The sequence below is a fragment of the Tachyglossus aculeatus genome, chromosome X1 (genome assembly GCF_015852505.1).
Source record: "Tachyglossus aculeatus isolate mTacAcu1 chromosome X1, mTacAcu1.pri, whole genome shotgun sequence".
NCBI classification, from domain to species: Eukaryota; Metazoa; Chordata; class Mammalia; order Monotremata; family Tachyglossidae; genus Tachyglossus; species Tachyglossus aculeatus.
The window spans coordinates 112,026,841-112,044,013 of NC_052101.1; the positions used below are offsets into that span (position 1 = coordinate 112,026,841).

At 50.5% G+C, this 17,173-nt stretch overlaps 2 protein-coding genes across 6 annotated transcripts in view; one reads left to right on the top strand and one right to left on the bottom strand.

Moving 5' to 3' along the window:
• SPPL2B (signal peptide peptidase like 2B) overlaps positions 1-8,572 on the bottom strand; it is a 51,552-nt gene extending 42,980 nt beyond the window's left edge. For all 5 annotated transcript variants that reach the window (XM_038740103.1, XM_038740102.1, XM_038740101.1 and 2 more), the window contains exon 1: positions 8,504-8,572. In XM_038740103.1, the coding sequence (XP_038596031.1) occupies positions 8,504-8,566 (63 nt within the window). In that variant the 5' untranslated portion in view covers positions 8,567-8,572. The remainder of the gene's footprint in view (positions 1-8,503) is intronic.
• A 109-nt stretch (positions 8,573-8,681) lies between these two features.
• Positions 8,682-14,211, top strand: LSM7 (LSM7 homolog, U6 small nuclear RNA and mRNA degradation associated). Its single transcript, XM_038772677.1, has 4 exons — positions 8,682-8,775; positions 8,915-9,005; positions 10,868-10,939; positions 13,858-14,211. Exons 1-4 carry the CDS (start codon positions 8,770-8,772, stop codon positions 13,998-14,000), a joined length of 312 nt encoding a protein of 103 aa, XP_038628605.1. The 5' UTR covers positions 8,682-8,769; the 3' UTR covers positions 14,001-14,211.
• The last annotated feature ends 2,962 nt before the right edge of the window (positions 14,212-17,173 follow it).

Below are 17,173 nucleotides of genomic sequence, written 5' to 3' on the forward strand. Positions count from 1 at the left end.
TCTCTTCACCTGCTCTCCATGTTGCTCTCTTTGTTCCTCCAAAACCTACATGTGCCTAATTTTAGAAGACTGGAAAAGTCACAGCTGGTTGTGACTGAACTCTGGATGATCTGGGCCCCACACCCTAAGGACCTCACCCTTTCCAAGGGGACTTGGCCTTTTCTGGGTTCCCCCCGTTCTAAACTATGGGGTCGATACAAACTAATCAGGTTGGACACAGTCCCCGGCTCACGTGGGGCTCACTGAGGCACAGAGGAGTTAAGTGACTTGCCCAAGGTCACACAGCAGATGAGTGGCAGAGCCGGGATTAGAACCCAGTCCATCCGACTCCCAGGCCTGTGCTCTAACCACTGGCCATGCTGCTTTTTGCGCTGCTCTTCTATCGCCAAATCCTTCCCCATCCTGCTCCAACAAGCTTTCCCCAATTCCCAGCATCCTGAGTTTTATAAAGCCATCAGCCATCTCTAGCACTCATTTACATACCCATCCTCAGTATTTACACAACTTAATCAATGGTATTTACTAAACACTTATATGCAGTTTATTGTACTAAGCGCTTGGGAGAAAATACGACAGACTTAGCAGACACATTCCCTGCCTACAATGTAACTGTACACTCATTTATCTTGATTAATAATATATTTGTTCATTCACTGATTCAATCGTATTTACTGAGCGCTTACTGTGTGCAGAGCACTGTACTAAGCGCTTTGTTAAATGCTTACTATGTGCCAAGCACTGTTCTAAGCACTGGGGTAGACACGAGGTAGTCAGGTTATCCCACGTGGGGCTCGGTCTTAATCCTCATTTTACAGAAAAGGTAACTGAGGCACACAGAAGTTAAGGGGCTTGCCCAAGTTCACACAGCATACAAGTGGCAGAGCTGGGATTAGAACCCTCGTTCTCTGACTTCCAAGGCCACGCTCTCTCCACTAAGCCACGCTGCTTCTCTGATAACTCTGTCTGTAAATATTTTATCTGTCTCCTCCATTAGAGTGTAAGCTCTCAGCAGACAGAGAATGTGTCATGTCCTTTCCAAGTGTTTAGTAGAGTGCACTGCACCCAGTGAGTACTTGATAATTGAATCAATCATATTTATTTTGTGCTTACTGTGTGCAGGGCACTGTATTAAGTGCTTGGGAGAGTATAATACAACAGTTGGTAAGCATGTTCCCTGCCCACCTGGAGCTTACTGTCTAGGAGAGACATGAAAATAAATAACTCATATGAGAGAAGTGCTTTGGGGCTGAGGATGGGATGACTATCCAGGGTCCAGATCCAGGTGCATAGGTGACACTGAGTACTATTACTACTACTCTGACCTCCTCCAGGGGGGATTCCCCGATTAATCCCTCCCCAACCCTGATCTTATCATCTCATCAGGCCCCTGAAACTCTGTGAATTTCATTTAATTGACTGGCCCACCTTTGCTTTCATCAGTTGCACCAAAACTCCTGCTCTCGCCCCTTGGCCTTTATGTACCTCTGCAATCTGTGCCCGCCTGACTCCCCCATTAAATTGTGAGTTTCTTGAGGGTAGGATCCGGGTCTTGCACTCCTATTGTATTTTCCCAAGCACTCAGAACAGTAAGTCTCCCCAGAGGAGGTGCTCGATACATAATGATGCTTATCACAGCGCTGCTACGAGAAATGGAAATTCAGAGGAGCACCCTCCAGGATGCTCGTGGGAGGGAGCGGGTAACCTGGGAGCTCAGAGGGGCACGTTCCCAACCGCCGACTTCTCTATCTACCTCCTCCCCTCAAATCACCCCTTCCCAAACACCACCTGAGCACCGCCGTTACAAGGATGCCACTTTTACTGTGCCCTTTTCTGAGGGCTGACACCAAACGACCCCACGATCCCGAGCCACAGTACCAGATAGCTGCAAGTCTGGTAGATTTGGCTGCAGCTGCTGCTTCCTCCTAACATGCCACGCCTATGCCTCGCAGCTTAAAGCTGTGTTGCGGTGTGTCTTCATTTTTTAAGGTCGCCCTACTCTGGCTTGCTTAAGGGCAGCTGTTGCAGTGCCCGGTTGTCATCAATCTTTTGACCATGTCCAGTCCTCCAGAGTTACGTTGCAGCAAGACTGGGACTTCCCTGTTGGGGTCTTGCCACTTAGGAATGACTCACAGGTGAAGCCGATGAAACCGCCCAAGCAACCAGATGCGACATCTGTGGCAGGCCTAAGCGTCCCGGCCCTAAAGGAGAATTTCGGACCTTAGCGAGATCTAGAATGGGGGAGGCCGCGGGGCCGCTTAAGGAGCACGTTGAAGCGGGCGGAGAGTCGGCACCCCACGGCGAGGAGGGTAAGCGCGGGGACAAGGATGGGGGAGGTGTTTACAGCCTGGAAGACGCAGCTGCCTTCGCCTGCAGCGGCTCTGCTGCGGCAGCAGCTCTTACCTGGCCCGGAGCCATTCCCAGATGCAGTGAGCAACCCACTGGCACAACGGGAGCCCGAGAGGAGCAGCGTGTGGTGTGCCTTAACTGTACTCACGGCAGACTTGGAGGCTGGTAGGAGAGACCGGTGATCCTTGAGCTCTATTTTGCCCACCCTCATCTGAAACTTGATGCAGCCCTGGCACCTCCATTCTACCAGCCTCCCAAAGGACAGGTGGACTTTTTACTCATTTGTTCTTCTGTTCTTTGTCAACTGGTGTACGGTGCCCAGGCAGCAGAATTATTCAGGGGCAGCTCTCGGTTCTGATCCACTATTGAAAGCCTTCGGCTACAGGTAGGATATCTCCATTGCCGGCTGGTGAGCCGGGACACCAGTGCCAATTTTGCGCTTTGAGTATGGGGACAGATGGGGTGGAGGTTTGAGGGGCCAGGCTTTCAGTGGGTAGAGGAAGAAGATGGGGAGAAAGGAGGAAGAGATGCAGTAGGGAGAAGGAAGAGAGAGTAAGAGGGAGGAGGAGAGAACCGGGGGGGAGAAGAGAAGGAAAATGTCACTACTCATCCATGCTGCTTCTCCTCTTCCATCACCACTGCTTCTCAGATCCTCACAGGGCACCAGGACTGGGCGCGAATGGTTCCTCTCAGCCTCAACTCCAGGGCCTAGACTGTAAGCCCGTTGTGGGCAGGGAACATTGCCACCAACTCCATTGTACTGTACCCTCCCAAGCGCTTAGTACAGTGCTCTGCACACAGTAAGTGCTCAATAAATACAACTGATTGACTGATCACCCAGGCAGCCTAGGGGACCCACCAGGGTTGGGATAGGGGCTGGCGTATCGGGTCCACTGCGGCATAGGCACCTCTGACCCAACCACCTCAAGACTGCACAAGCGCTGCCCCTTTTGGGCCAGAATCTATGGCCACGTCGATGAAGTTGGGATGTTTCCGCTGTGGCAGCGCTGCCGTGGCAGATGGGGCTCCTGGCCGGAAAGAGGCTGCACTCAGGTGGCCCCACTGCAGCTCCAGAGCACCAACCCCTAGCCCATTCTCGGCAGATAATAATAATAATAATGGCATTTATTAAGCGCTTACTGTGTGCAAAGCACTGTTCTAAGCACTGGGGAGGTTACAAAGTGATCAGGTTGTCCCACAAGGGGCTCACAGTCTTCATCCCCATTTTACAGATGAGGTAACTGAAGCCCAAAGAAGTTAAGTGACTTGCCCAAAGTCACACAGCTGACAATTGGCGGAGCCGGGATTTGAACCCATGCCCTCTGCCTCCAAAGCCCGTGCCCGTTCCATTGAGCCGTGGCAGATCTCCCAGGCTGCCTGGATTTATCAGCAGGGACGGAGGAAGTCTTAAATAAAGGTGCTTCCCGGCGGGGAAGAGAGCCACTAACACCCTGCCCCGGTGCGGACCTGAAAAGTAGCAGCGGCTTCCTCCTCGTCTTCCTCCTCCTCCCCATCTTGCTGGTAGCAGGCAGAAGGCGGACCCCTCTCTGGGTGTAAGGGGTGGGGGGGGCGAGTTATCAACTCTGTCACCCCAGTGGAGTTGGAACTTATGTATGTGACCTTGGTCTTCAGATTTTGCAGCAGTTCATCACACCAGATAGCTGGAAAAGGGTCCTGGATCTCCTAGATGTTCCCCTGGGAGGACACCTCAAGAGCATTCTGGTGGGGGAGAGAGACACCAATTCCGGGAGGATTGTCTCAAGGACCCTGGCTGATGCCCTGAGTTGAAAAATTTCCTGGAGGATTGAAGCCAACTTCCATTTTTTGGGGGGTATTTCATTCATTCATTCAATCATATTTATTGAGCGCTTACTGTGTGCAGAGCACTGCACTAAGTACTTGGGAAGTACAAATTGGCAACATATAGAGACGGTCCCTATTGTTAAGCACTTACTATGTGCCAGACATTGAGCTAAGCGCTGGGGAATATACAGGCTAATCAGGTTGGATACAGTCCATGTCCCACAGGGGGATCACAGTCTTAATCCCCATTTTCCAGATGAGGCAACTGAGGCCCAGAAAAGTAAAGTAGGGGGAAGCAGTGTGGCTCAGTGGAAAGAGCACGGGCTTGGGAGTCGGAGGTCATGGGTTCTAATCCCAGCTCCTCCACCTGGCAGCTGTGTGACTTTGGGCAAGTCACTTCTCTTCTCTGTGCCTCAGTTACTTCAGCTGTAAAATGGGGATTAAGACTGTGAGCCCTACGTGGGACAGCCTGATAACCTTGTATCTACCCCAGTGCTTAGAACAGTGCTTGGCACCTAGTAAGCACTTAAATACCATCTTTATTATGATTAAAATGACTCGCCCAAGGTCAAAAAGCAGGCAAGAGGCAGAGCCGGGATTAGAACACCAGGTCCTTCTGATTCCATCCACTAGACCACGCTGCTTCTCTGTTTCTTTTTGCAGTTTTCTGAATGGGCACGCCTGCATTCCATCGACTGATAAATCTGAAACAACGGAGCAAGCCTGCTTCGCTTAACTGCTGGTGTGAAAGCAACAGAACAACCCAGTCCCAACCCAGTCAGTCGGTCAATGCAGTCCCAACCTGTTACACCATCTTAGTCGTCTTCAAATTGTAGTCCGTTGCCCTGGACAGCCTCGCTTCTGCAATGGTCACCACCGTCCAGGGCCTAACAGAGGTCACCGAGACTTTTGTTCGACTAGTGATTATGGAAGGGGCCACCCAGGCCCCACCAGCCGCAAACACTGGTCAATCGGTCAATATGTTGCAAATTTGTACTTCCCAAGCGCTTAGTACAGTGCTCTGCACATAGTAAGCGCTCAATAAATACGATTGATGATGATGATGATGATGAATCGGTCTTTACTGAAAGCCCCTTTGGTACACTCTCTTTCCACAGGATTCTCCAATGTCAGATCATCATCATCATCTTGAATGGTATTTACCGCGTGCTTACCGGGAGCAGAGCACAGTTGGCAGATGTGTTCTCTGCCCTCAACGAGCTTACAGTCTAGAGGGACAGACATTAATATAATTTAGAGATATGTACATAAGTACCGTGGGGTTGAGGGTGGGGTGCGTATCAAATGCCCCAAGGTCACAGATCAAAGCGCATACGCGACCTAGAACGGAGAGGGAGCCGGGGAAAAGAGGGTTTAGTCAGGGAAGGTCTCTTGGAGGAGATGTGACCTTAGGGAACTGAAGAGGGAAACCAACCGAGAAGTCCTCCGCCTAAGATATTCTACACTGTAAGCTCACTGTGGGCAGGGAACATGTCTACCAACTCGGTTATAGTGAACTCTCCCAAGCGCTTAGTACGGCGCTCTGCACCCATAAATATCACTGATGATGACGATACTGTTTTCACTAAAGGAGCTGGCTAAAAGGGTTCCTGGTTATCGTAAGAAACCATACAAGTTTCTTAAGAGAAGCAATCAATCAATAAATCGTATTTATTGAGTGCTTACTGTGTGCAAAGCACTGTACTAAGCGCTTGGGAAGTACAAGTTGGCAACATATGGAGACAGTCCCTACCCAACAGTGGGCTCACAGTGGGCTCACAGCATGGAAGTGGGAGTTGCAAGATCTTGAGTTCTAATCCCAGCTCTGCCACTTGTCTGTCGTGTGACCTTGGGCAACTCACTTCACTCCTCTGTGCCTCAGTTACCTCATCTGGAAAGTGGAGATTGAGATTATGAACCCCACAAGGGACAGAGACTGTATTCAACCCGATTTGCTTGTATCCACCCCAGCACTCTGTACAGTGTTTGGCACATAGGTAGTGTTTAACAAATGCCATTATTATTATTATTATTCAAGTGCACGTTAAAAACACTTATTTAAAATATTGCCTTGTTCAGGTTGGGACACCTGAAGACCTCAGCATGGGAGCGCACACCAGCCCTCCTCCTCCCATTCCCCACTCCCCTCCCTATCCCCGCCAAACTACCGTTATCATCAACAGCATGTTTCGAGTATCTACCCCACCAGCCATTTAGGAAGATGCGATAGAAGTCTTCAAGTATGAAGGGCAGCTAGACCATACGCAGCTGCCTTTTGTACTCGAAGGTGATGCCGTTGATGGCGACATTCAACTACGGGTGTGTGTCTGGCTGAAGAGGCCAACACAAGATCCACAGTCCCTACCACTCTGCGCACACAGAGTACAACTCTACATAGATAGAAAAAATGGAAAAGATGCAGTTCCTGCCCTCGAGGATCATCCAATCTAGTGGGGGAGGCAAGCGGATACAAACTGCCATTATTCGGCATAATAGGAAGAGAAGAGACAAATGATTTTTGTAAAACCCTGAAAAGTATGCACATAGACAGATCTACACGGCGTTGGGTGGTTGACGGGGTGGCATGACAATACTGAAAAAATAAAGGCACTCAACAGACCAATTGAAGAGTCAATAGTATGGAATACCAGTACTCTCTGGAAGCTGTGATAATAGCCCTAAAGAGAAATACAATAGATTAGGGATCTAAGTCTCAGCTACATCCAAACCTGTTTTGGGGGATTTGAAAAAATCTCAGCTATGCAAACAAACGTGAGTGAAAGTTAGGGATGGAGTCTCATGGATAGCAACAGTATTCCCTGACGCTCAGTCGGCTAAGTCAAAAAAACACGGGGCCACCATTTTATCCCAGAGCATTGTCTCTCCTACAATACTCTTTCCTGGCAAGGAAATATTCTTTCCTGACTTTAGCCACAAACGAATATTTTTGCATTTTATTTTTTTTTTAAAGTTGATTTGATGGAGTGAAAGTTTTTTTCCTGGCCTTCCTTAAGAAAGAGTGTAAAACAAAGTGATTTTCCAGGAGAAGCCGGGAAATGAATTTTCATCTATCAGTAAAGAGGCCAGCCACCTTCTTCATTTTGAGCCTGGAATTTGCCTTTAACAGATGGGGAATTCTCCCAAGCTCTGCGGGGACTCCCAAATCCAGAATGATGGGCCCAGATCCTAAGCCGGAAGGATCCGGGATTCCTAAAAAAAAAAAAAAGGGGCCTGAGTCCAAGTGCCTGTCCTCTGACACAACTCAGGAGAAGGAAGTTCTCCTTATCGTGAGGGAGCTTCCTGCTGGGAGAGAGGAGGAAAAAAAGAGAAAGGGAGAGAGAGCCCTTTTCTGGGAATGCTTCGAAAGAAAGCAAAACACCAGTGGAAGAACGGGCCATGAGTCACCGTTTACAGCGATCCTCCCTCCAGCAATGTCACCAGCGGGAGAAATTCTTAGACTACAATCCAGGACTAGGTTGGAGGCCCTTTGTTTTAAAGTGTGGGGAGGGTGAATGGGTGCAGTACTGCAGTTGGCACATAAAGGAGGGCCTTTAATCTGCCCTATCTGCATGAACATTTCATACAGCACCCAAGAGCCAAGCCCCACACCAGACACCACCCCGGGGGTATTGCTGCCCTTCCAGATCTCTACTCTCCGGACCAAGGGTCTGTAGTGAAGCGGGCAATGCTGCTGGTGCCAGGACCGGATGGCCAGTCATTCATTCAAATCGTATTTCTTGGGCGCTTACTGGGTGCAGAGCACTGGACTAGGCGCTTGGGATGCACAAGTTGGCAACATCTAAGAGACGGTCGCTACCCACCAGCGGGCTCACAGTCTAGAAGGGGGGAATAATAATAATAATGACAGCATTGATTAAGCCCCCACTATGTGCAAAGCGCTGGGGAGGGTGCAAGGCAGGGCCAGGGCCCTGGTTACGATTCCATCCCCACCCTCTCTGGGGACTCTCTTCCGTCTCAGGGGGGGATGGAGGTGAAGAGGGAGTAAACTGCAAGATAAACTGAGGATGGAGAGTGGGGGGAGGGTCCGGGAAGGAGAATGGGGGGCTCGGGACGGCCCTTTCCCGCGAAGCTCGCCCCCCGCCCGGCCTGAGATCGTCTCATCCATTCATCCACTCTTTATTGAGCGCTTCCTGGGTGCAGAGCACTGTACTAAGCGCTTGGGAAGGACAAGTTGGCAACATCTAAGAGGCGGGCCCGCAGTCTAGAAGGGGCTCGCCCTTAGGGCCCCGGGAGCAAGCAATCGATCCGCCGTATTTACTGAGCGCCTACTGTGTGCAGAGCACTGGACTAAGCGCTTGAGAGCCCCCTTCCCCGGGGAGCCAAACCCCCTCACCTGGGCCGCGAGCAGGAGGAGCACGGGCAGGACCAGCGTCCCAGTCCTCCCTGTCGCCGCCATCTCGGCCCGCGGAAGGCCCCGCAAGGAAGAGGAGGGAGAGCAACGGGAGAGAAAGGGGAGGAGTTGGGAGGAGGAGGAGGAGGAGGAGGAGGAAAAGGGGGAGAAAGGGGAGGAGTTGTGGCGTCACGCGTTACCGGGCAACGCCCTGCAGACAGGCCGGAAGAGGAGCGCCAGGCGAAAGGGCCGGGAAGAAGGCCGCCAAAATGGCGGTGAGTCGTGTGGCCTGCCCGGGGGCCTTGCTTGGGGGGCCTTCCTGACGACCAGGAGGAGGAGGAGGGTGGCTACGGCCTCGGGGCCCGCGCCCCCCTTTCTCCCGTGCTCCATGGCAGCGTTCTGTTCTCCCCGCAGGACAAAGAGAAGAAGAAGAAGGAGAGCATCCTCGACCTCTCCAAGTACATCGACAAAACCATCCGCGTGAAATTCCAGGGCGGCCGCGAAGGTGAGGCCAACCCCGCCCGGGGAAACGAAGCGTTGGCGGGATGGGGGCTGGAAGATGGAATGGCGTGTGCGCCCGAAACGGGCCTGGGTGCCAGAGGACCATGCTTTCCGAGCGCTTAGGACAGTGCTCTGCACACGGGAAGCGCTCAATAAATACGACTGAGTGATTGAATGCCACGTGGCTGCTGGGTTACTTGGAAGCCGTGGACCTGGGTTCGAGTCCTGACTCGGCCCCTTGCCTGCTGTGTATCCTTGGGCGGGTCACTTCCCTGGGCCCCAGTTACCTCTTCTGGAAAATGGGGATTTAAGACTGAGCCCCATGTAGGGCGGGAACTGTGGCCAACCCGATTGTCTCGGATCTACCCCAGAGCGTAGTACGGTGTCCGGCATGTAGTAGGTGCTTAACAAATACCACAGTGATGATTATTAAGATGAAGGCTCAATACCTGTTCCTCCTACTTAGACCGAGCCCCGTGTGGGGCTTGATTCTACTCTAGTGCTTAGAATAGTATGTGCTTAGCAAACATTAAGACCGAGCCCCATGTGGGTCTTGATTCCACTCTAGTGCTTAGAATAGTATGTGCTTAACAAACACCATTATTATGTCTACACTGTGTGTCAAGCACTGTTCTAAGCGCTGGCAGAGATATCGATCAGGTGAGACAGTCCCCATCCTACATGGGGCACATAGTCTAAGCAGGAGAGAGAACAGGTATTCAATCCCCATTTTGCAGTTGAGGAAACTGATGCCCAAGCAAGTCAGATGACTTGCCCAAGGTCACCCAGCAAGCAAGTGGCAGTCAGGATTAGAACTCAGCTCCTCCGACTGCCAGGCAGGCCCATGCCCTTTCCACCAGGCCATGTTGCTAAAAGATTCAGGCTTGGGGACTCCCCAAGTTCCCTTGGTCACCTTTGCCAAGGTGTTTCTACCCCTGACTTATTGCTAAACCTATGTTCCCCTGCTGGCAAATATTAATGTCTCTCTTCCCCTCTAGACTGTAAGCTTGTCGAGGGTAGGGAATGTGTCAGTTATTGTGTTGTACTCTCCCAAATACAGTACAGTGCTCTGCACACAGTAAGTGTTCAAATGCAGTTGAGGGGGCTGAAGAGTAGATCGGTGTCTGTCCCTGTAAAAACTTCTGACGCTTGCAAACCATTGAGTGCCCGACCACCTCAAGCCTTCTCTTCTGGCTAAATGCCCCCGATCCCTTTAAGACAGACTTTTCCATTCCCTTTGTTACGTGCCTGGATGGCCAAGAGGGCAGCTGTTTCTTTCCTCGATGACCTTATGCTGCCAAGTCAGAATTCTGGGTTGGGGGCGGTGGGGGACAGGACAGTGGATCTGACCCAGCATGGTAGTGTGTTCCTCTACACTCTTTCTGTGGCTCTTAGGCCAACTAATAAGATGGAGCTGTTGGTTGTTTTCCTCCACCCATTATTCCCACTAAGAGTTTATCATGATAATTGTAGTATTTAAGTGCTTATTATGTGCCACTGTACTAAACAGTAGTACAAGATCCTCAGGTCCCACATGGGGCGCACAGTCCAAGTGGAAGAGCAGGTGTCAAACCCTCATTTTGCAGATGAGAACTGAGGCACCAAGAAGCGAAGTGACTTGTCTGAGGTCACACAGCAGGTAAGTGACAGAGCCAGATATAGAACCCATGTCCTCTGTCTCCCGGGCCTGGGGTCTTTCCACCAAGTCACGCTGCTTATTATACGCTGGCTTCTTTTCTGGGTGGGTGGCTGCAGGATTTTTTTGGTTGTCAAAACTGCCTGTAAGGTGTATTTACTCAGACCGACTCTTACGTGTCTCTGAAATGTAACTCCCATGCTCCCCTTCTGTTTCTTGGTTTCTTCTAGCCAGTGGAATTTTGAAAGGTTTTGATCCTCTCCTCAACCTGGTCCTTGATGGTACTATTGAATACATGAGAGGTAGGTAGGAAAACTTGTTGATGGTGATCCTCCAGACTGTAAGCTTTGTTGTAAATGTATTTTCTTGTCTGTTTCCCCCTTCTAGACTGTGAGCCCATTGTTGGGTAGGGATTGTCTCTATTTGTTGCCGAATTGTACTTTCCAAGCGCTTAGTACAGTGCTCAGCACACGGTAAGCACTCGATAAACACGATTGATTGAATGAATGAACAGGGAATTGCTGTTAGCTGTCAACTCTGTATTGTACTCTCCCAAGTGCTCAGTTTAGTGCTCTACACATAGTAAGCGCTCAAATACGACTGATGACCGTTTTACTTAAGCACTTGCTGTGTGCCAAGTACTGTAGTAGATAGAAGATAATCAAGTCGAATACAGTCCCTGTCCTGCATCAGGCTCCACAGTCACAGGAGAGAGAACTGAGTCATCAGTTTACAGGTGAAGAAACTTGAGGCCCAGAGAAGTTAGATGGTCTTGCCCAGGTCACATAGCAGAGCCGAGATTAAAACCCAGGTCCTTTGGACTTCCAGGCCTGTGTTCTTTCCACTAGGCCATGCTGCTCCCCATCCCAGTTTATTATCTGTTTAGGAATGTGCCCCTTTCTCAGGTACCCGGCTGCTGGCGTTTGTGTGCCGATCCCACTATGTGCCAGGTGTTAGACTATCCCCTCCCCGCGGAAGCACATCTCCTCCAAGAGGCCTTCCCTGAGCTCTCATTTCTCCTACCCACCCTCCCTTCTGTTACCTATGCACCTGGATCTTAACCCCCTAAGTACTTGATATTTGCACCACAGTACTTGTGTCCATATCCTTATAGTCCCATTTCCCCTAACGGGAATGTGTTGTCTGACTCCCCCTCTCAACTGTAAGCTCCTTGTGGGCAGGGAACGTGTCTGCCAACTCTGTTGTCCTATACTCTCCCATGGCTTAGTCCAGTGCTCTGCACACCAAGTGCCCGGTAAATTTCATCAATTGATTATGGATCTTTAGGGAAAGTGGGGCTGCTTCTGCAGCTAAAGCACAACAAACAACATGTAGCTGCGGGGGCTAAACTGCTTTGATTCTGTCATTAACCCACAGGTAACTGTTGATGTGTTTGTGGGTGACTGGGGGAGGCCGGAAGTAAAAAAAAAACATCATCTCTGCCCACAGGGAGCATATGCTCTATTGGGGAAGACGGTAAATGCACATTGACAAAAGGACCATTGATAAGCAAATGGGTGTAACTCCTAGACAGAAATAAACAAATGAGTACATGTGAGTTGGGGTGGCATTACTGGGGAGGTGTAGGGGATTAATTGGGGAAGGCCAAATGGAATAATAGGAGGGGAGGGACATGCTTTGGCAGATTTGAGGGTGGGGGGAAACATAAGTAATAGACTGGGGATGGGACAATCAGGAGCAAGGAATGGTTAAGAAACTTGCCTGAGCAAGGGTAAGTACGGCCAGAAAGGTCAGGGGGATGGGAGGGAGTTCGGACAGGACCTTTGATCAACCAGGCCACGGCTGTGACATTGTAGTTGTTTGTAAGGTGCTTGGGGTCATTCAAAGGGAGTAGAATGTGGGGTGATTCCCTACCCAAGAGGACCGTACAGACTAATGGAAAGACGGGTAAACTCACAAATATGTGGAAGCGTGGTGATGATGGAATCTTCCATCAAACTCTGGACGAGTCTCTGTCCTGAACCCTCAGCACGGGGAGTCTGCACAAGGAACTGATTATAGCAGTAATGGTTAATAACAATAGTGGTGTTTGCTAAACATGTGCCAAGCACCACGGAAGATGCAGGATAATCAGGTCGGACGCAATCCCCGTCCATCGTGATCTGTCGGGAGGGAGAACGGGAATTGAGTCCCTATTTTACAGGGGGGGAAACTGTGGCACGGGGAAGTTGTGATTTGCCCTCGGTCACACAGCAGTCAGGTGGTGCAGGCAGGATTCAAATACAGGTTCTCTGATGTCCAGGCTCTTTCCATTAGGACACATGGCTTCCTTTTTTTTAATGGTATTTAAATACTTACTAAGTGCCAGGCACTGTCCTAAGCTCTGGGGTAATAATAATAATGACATTTGTTAAGCGCTTACTATGTGCAAAGCACTGTTCTAAGCGCTGGGGAGAATACAAGGTGATCAGGTTGTCCCATGTGGGGCTCACAGTCTTAACCCCCATTTTACAGATGAAGTAACCGAGGCACAGAGAAGTTAAGTGACTTGCCCAAGGTCACACAGCAGATACGTGACAGAGCTGGGATTAAGCCCAGATCCTCCAGACTGCCAGGCCTCTAATCTATCCACTAGGCCATGCTACTTCTCTGGTCCTCGCTGCCATGTTCCTTCTGCAGCGTGGGGTGTACCTTGTGAAGTGCCCAAGGAGATTTCTTACATGCAGGACTCATTTAAGGCCTCAGTGGCCACAACCTAGAGCCAGTTGTTGTGCCATAGAGCCATAACTTGGTAGGCAGTTGCCTTGGTAGCCCTTGTGGCTTTCACTGCCCTTATTAGCCCGCAATTTCCCCCCCCCACACACACACACACCCAAGATTCCTGCTGAGCTTGTCCGCCTCATACCTTTGGGGGTTCTGTGGTCAAACCTACACCACTGAAAGTGGAGCCCTAGCAAGCAGAATTTGGATTAAAACCTTGTGTTCCCTGATTCCCAGATTTGTGCCTCTGTGGACTAACAGGAAACATATAAAAACCATGGGAATAAAACAGTCAGCAAGAAGCAGCTAGAGAAATACATGAGGGCTGTGGGGAGGTTGCGGGGGTCCAACCAGGAGGGTAGGAACCTAAACATTAGAGCAGTGACGGTTCCCCTCCAACTCGAGCCGTTAACTGGACTGAGGCTATTGACCTTAATTGGCCAAAGTGTGTTAAAGGTGGTTCCTCTTCCTCCTACTGACTTAGTTTGTTCCATTTCAGACCCAGACGATCAATACAAGCTCACTGAGGACACACGTCAGCTGGGACTGGTGGTCTGCAGAGGGACTTCTGTAGTCCTTATCTGCCCTCAGGATGGCATGGAGGCCATTCCAAACCCTTTCATTCAGCAGCAAGATGGGTAGTCGCCTCCAGGAGATATCCATCTGCATTTTGGGATTATGACGCTGCTGTCTTTGCAGCTTGGGCACAGGAAACCTCAAGTTTGGGGTAGCAGTGAATTTAGGTTTGTCAGAAAGAACTTTGTAGCTTCTTCTTGGTACCCTGTGAAATCCCCCTTCCTTTGTGCAATACCTTTTTTTAAAAAAGAAAATAAATATCTATACACAGCTGTGACTCTGTCTCTGAAAATGGCAAAACGGCGAAGCATAAAATGGTAATATGAAATCGGTCATCCTATAGCGTGTCGTCTCACAGAAGTGTTCCTTCTCCCCTGACACTGCAGTTCTCATCCTGCCATAGCCGGCGCACCCACCGACTCTTCTGGTGAGCAGGACAGAAATAGTCGAAGTTGGGTTCAAAGTGGCCCGTCCCTCCACCTCAACCTCTCGCCGCCCCCAACCCAGTCCCCCAAACGTAAAACTTACTGAGTTGTCCTTCAGCTCAAAGCGGATGAGAATGTCAGTGAGTGGCAGAGTATCTTGCACATTGCCTGTGAAAACGCAATAGGGCACCATGTGTAGTCCCTTGCCATTCAGGTGAGCATTGGGCAGAGGCTAATGGATGAGGGGAGAAGTGCCCTCCTGACATCAGGACACATGTATGTTGCTTTTGTGATGTTTTGTGAAGGTGCTCATCCTTCCACATCTCTTACCTGGCTCCCCTGTGCCCAGTGGCATGTGTCACAGGGTGTCTGGTGGGGCGAATGGGTGGCACCGTGCCTGCTTTTTCACATTCCTTCTCTCTCCATCCCTACATTGACCCTCGAGGACTTCTGTATCAATGTGGGTGTTCCCAATGATCCTTCTGCCCACTTCCACTCCACTGACCTTCTGCCCCACTCCACCTTGTCCACTCACCAATTTGCACACACGCTTGATTTCATCACTTCTGGTCACTACAAGTTCTGCCCTCACCAACTCTGGAATCGCTCTATCCAACCGCACTTTCTTCACCTGCATTTTTTCCTGTACATTCACTCCCAACAAATCTATCTTCCACAGAGACCTCTGATCTTTTGCCCACTCAGTTTTCTGAAGTCATTGTGCCCCCATTTGATCTCTGTAATCAATCAATCAATCAATCGTATTTATTGAGTGCTTACTGTGTGCAGAGTACTGTACTAAGTGCTTGGGAAGTCCAAGTTGGCAACATATAGAGACAGTCCCTACCCAACAGTGGGCTCACAGTCTAAAAGGGGGAGACAGAACAAAACCAAACATATTAACAAAATAAAATAGAATAGATATGTACAAGTTAAATAGAGTAATAAATATGTACAAACATACATATATACAGGTGCTGTGGGGAAGGGAAGGAGGTAAGATGAGGGGGATGGAGGGAGGACAAGGGGGAGAGGAAGGAGGGGCTCAGTCTGGGAAGGCCTGGAGAAGGTGAGCTCTCAGTAGGGCCTTGAAGGGAGGAAGAGAGCTAGCTTGGCGGATGGGCAGAGGGAGGACATTCCAGGCCCGGGGGATGACGTGGGCCGGGGGTCGATGGCAGGACAGGCGAGAACGAGGCACGGTGAGGAGATTAGCTGCAGAGGAGTGGAGGGTGTGGGCTGGGCTGTAGAAGGACAGAAGGGAGGTGAGGTAGGAGGGGGCGAGGTGATGGACAGCCTTGAAGCCCAGGGTGAGGAGTTTCTGCCTGATGCGCAGATTGATTGGTAGCCACTGGAGATTTTTGAGGAGGGGAGTAACATGCCCAGAGCATTTCTGGACAAAGACAATCAGGGCAGCAGCATGAAGTATGGATTGAAGTGGGGAGAGACACGAGGATGGGAGATCAGAGAGAAGGCTGATACAGTAGTCCAGATGGGATAGGATGAGAGCTTGAATGAGCAGGGTAGCGGTTTGGATGGAGAGGAAAGGGCGGATCTTGGCAATGTTGCGGAGCCGAGACCAGCAGGCTTTGGTGACGGCTTGGATGTGAGGGGTGAATGAGAGAGCAGAGTCGAGGATGACACCAAGGTTGCGGGCTTGTGAGACGGGAAGGATGGTAGTGCCGTCAACAGAGATGGGAAAGTCAGGGAGAGGGCAGGGTTTGGGAGGGAAGACAAGGAGTTCCCAGCTACCTTCTCTTGACACAAATCCGTGCCCCCTCCACTACGCATCAGGCAAAAACTCCTCATCCTCGGCTTCAAGGCTGTCCATCACCTCGCCCCCTCCTACCTCACCTCCCTTCTCTCCTTCTACAGCCCAGCCCGCACCCTCCACTCCTCTGCCGCTAATCTCACGGTGCCTCGTTCTCGCCTGTCCCGCCATCGGCCCCTGGCCCACGTCATCCCCCTGTCCTGGAATGCCCTCCCTCCGCACATCCGCCAAGCTGGCTCTCTTCCTCCCTTCAAAGCCCTACTGAGAGCTCACCTCCTCCAGGAGGCCTTCCCAGACTGAGCCCCCTCCTTCCTCTCCCCCTCCCCATCCCCCCGCCTTACCTCCTTCCCCTCCCCACTGCACCTATATATATGTATATATGTTTGTATGTATTTATTTCTCTATTTGTACATATTCTATTTTATTTTGTTAATATGTTTTGTTTTGTTGTCTGTCTCCCCCTTCTAGACTGTGAGCCCGCTGTTGAGTAGGGACCGTCTCTGTATGTTGCCAACTTGTACTTCCCAAGCGCTTAGTACAGTGCTCTGCACACAGTAAGTGCTCAATAAATACGATTGAATGAATGAATGAATGAACTCAGCTCCCTCAGTCTCCGATCCCTCCGCCAATCTCATACCCACAACCCTGCCTCAAACCTAGAGTATGCTTTTTCTGTTCCTGTGCACAAGCCGTGGAGTGCTATTGGTGCCAATCCAGACACCAGGTTGATCTTGTTCAACTCTAATTCATCCTCTCCTGCTTTAAGTCTATCCCCTTCTCCACCTGGCAACATTACTTCTCCATCCTTATTGACTCTCCTGACCACTGCCCACACTAGCTGTTTTGGATTTTTAACTTCTTCCTCAAATCCCCTGTCCCCCAACCTTCCTCATCTCTTGCCCCCAAATGACTTGGCTACATACTTTATTGAGCAGTGTGTCGAGGAGATCTGCCTCCTCATAATCTTGTGCCTCTGACTTCATCTCCTCCCACCTTATCTTGAGAAGAAGCATGGTGTAGTGGTTAGAGATGGGCCTGTGAGTCAG

Coding starts and splice junctions, on each gene's coding strand:
- LSM7 (XM_038772677.1), top strand. Junction 9,006..10,867: donor ATTCCAGGGCGGCCGCGAAG/GTGAGGCCAACC, acceptor GGTTTCTTCTAG/CCAGTGGAATTTTGAAAGGT. Junction 10,940..13,857: donor TACTATTGAATACATGAGAG/GTAGGTAGGAAA, acceptor GTTCCATTTCAG/ACCCAGACGATCAATACAAG.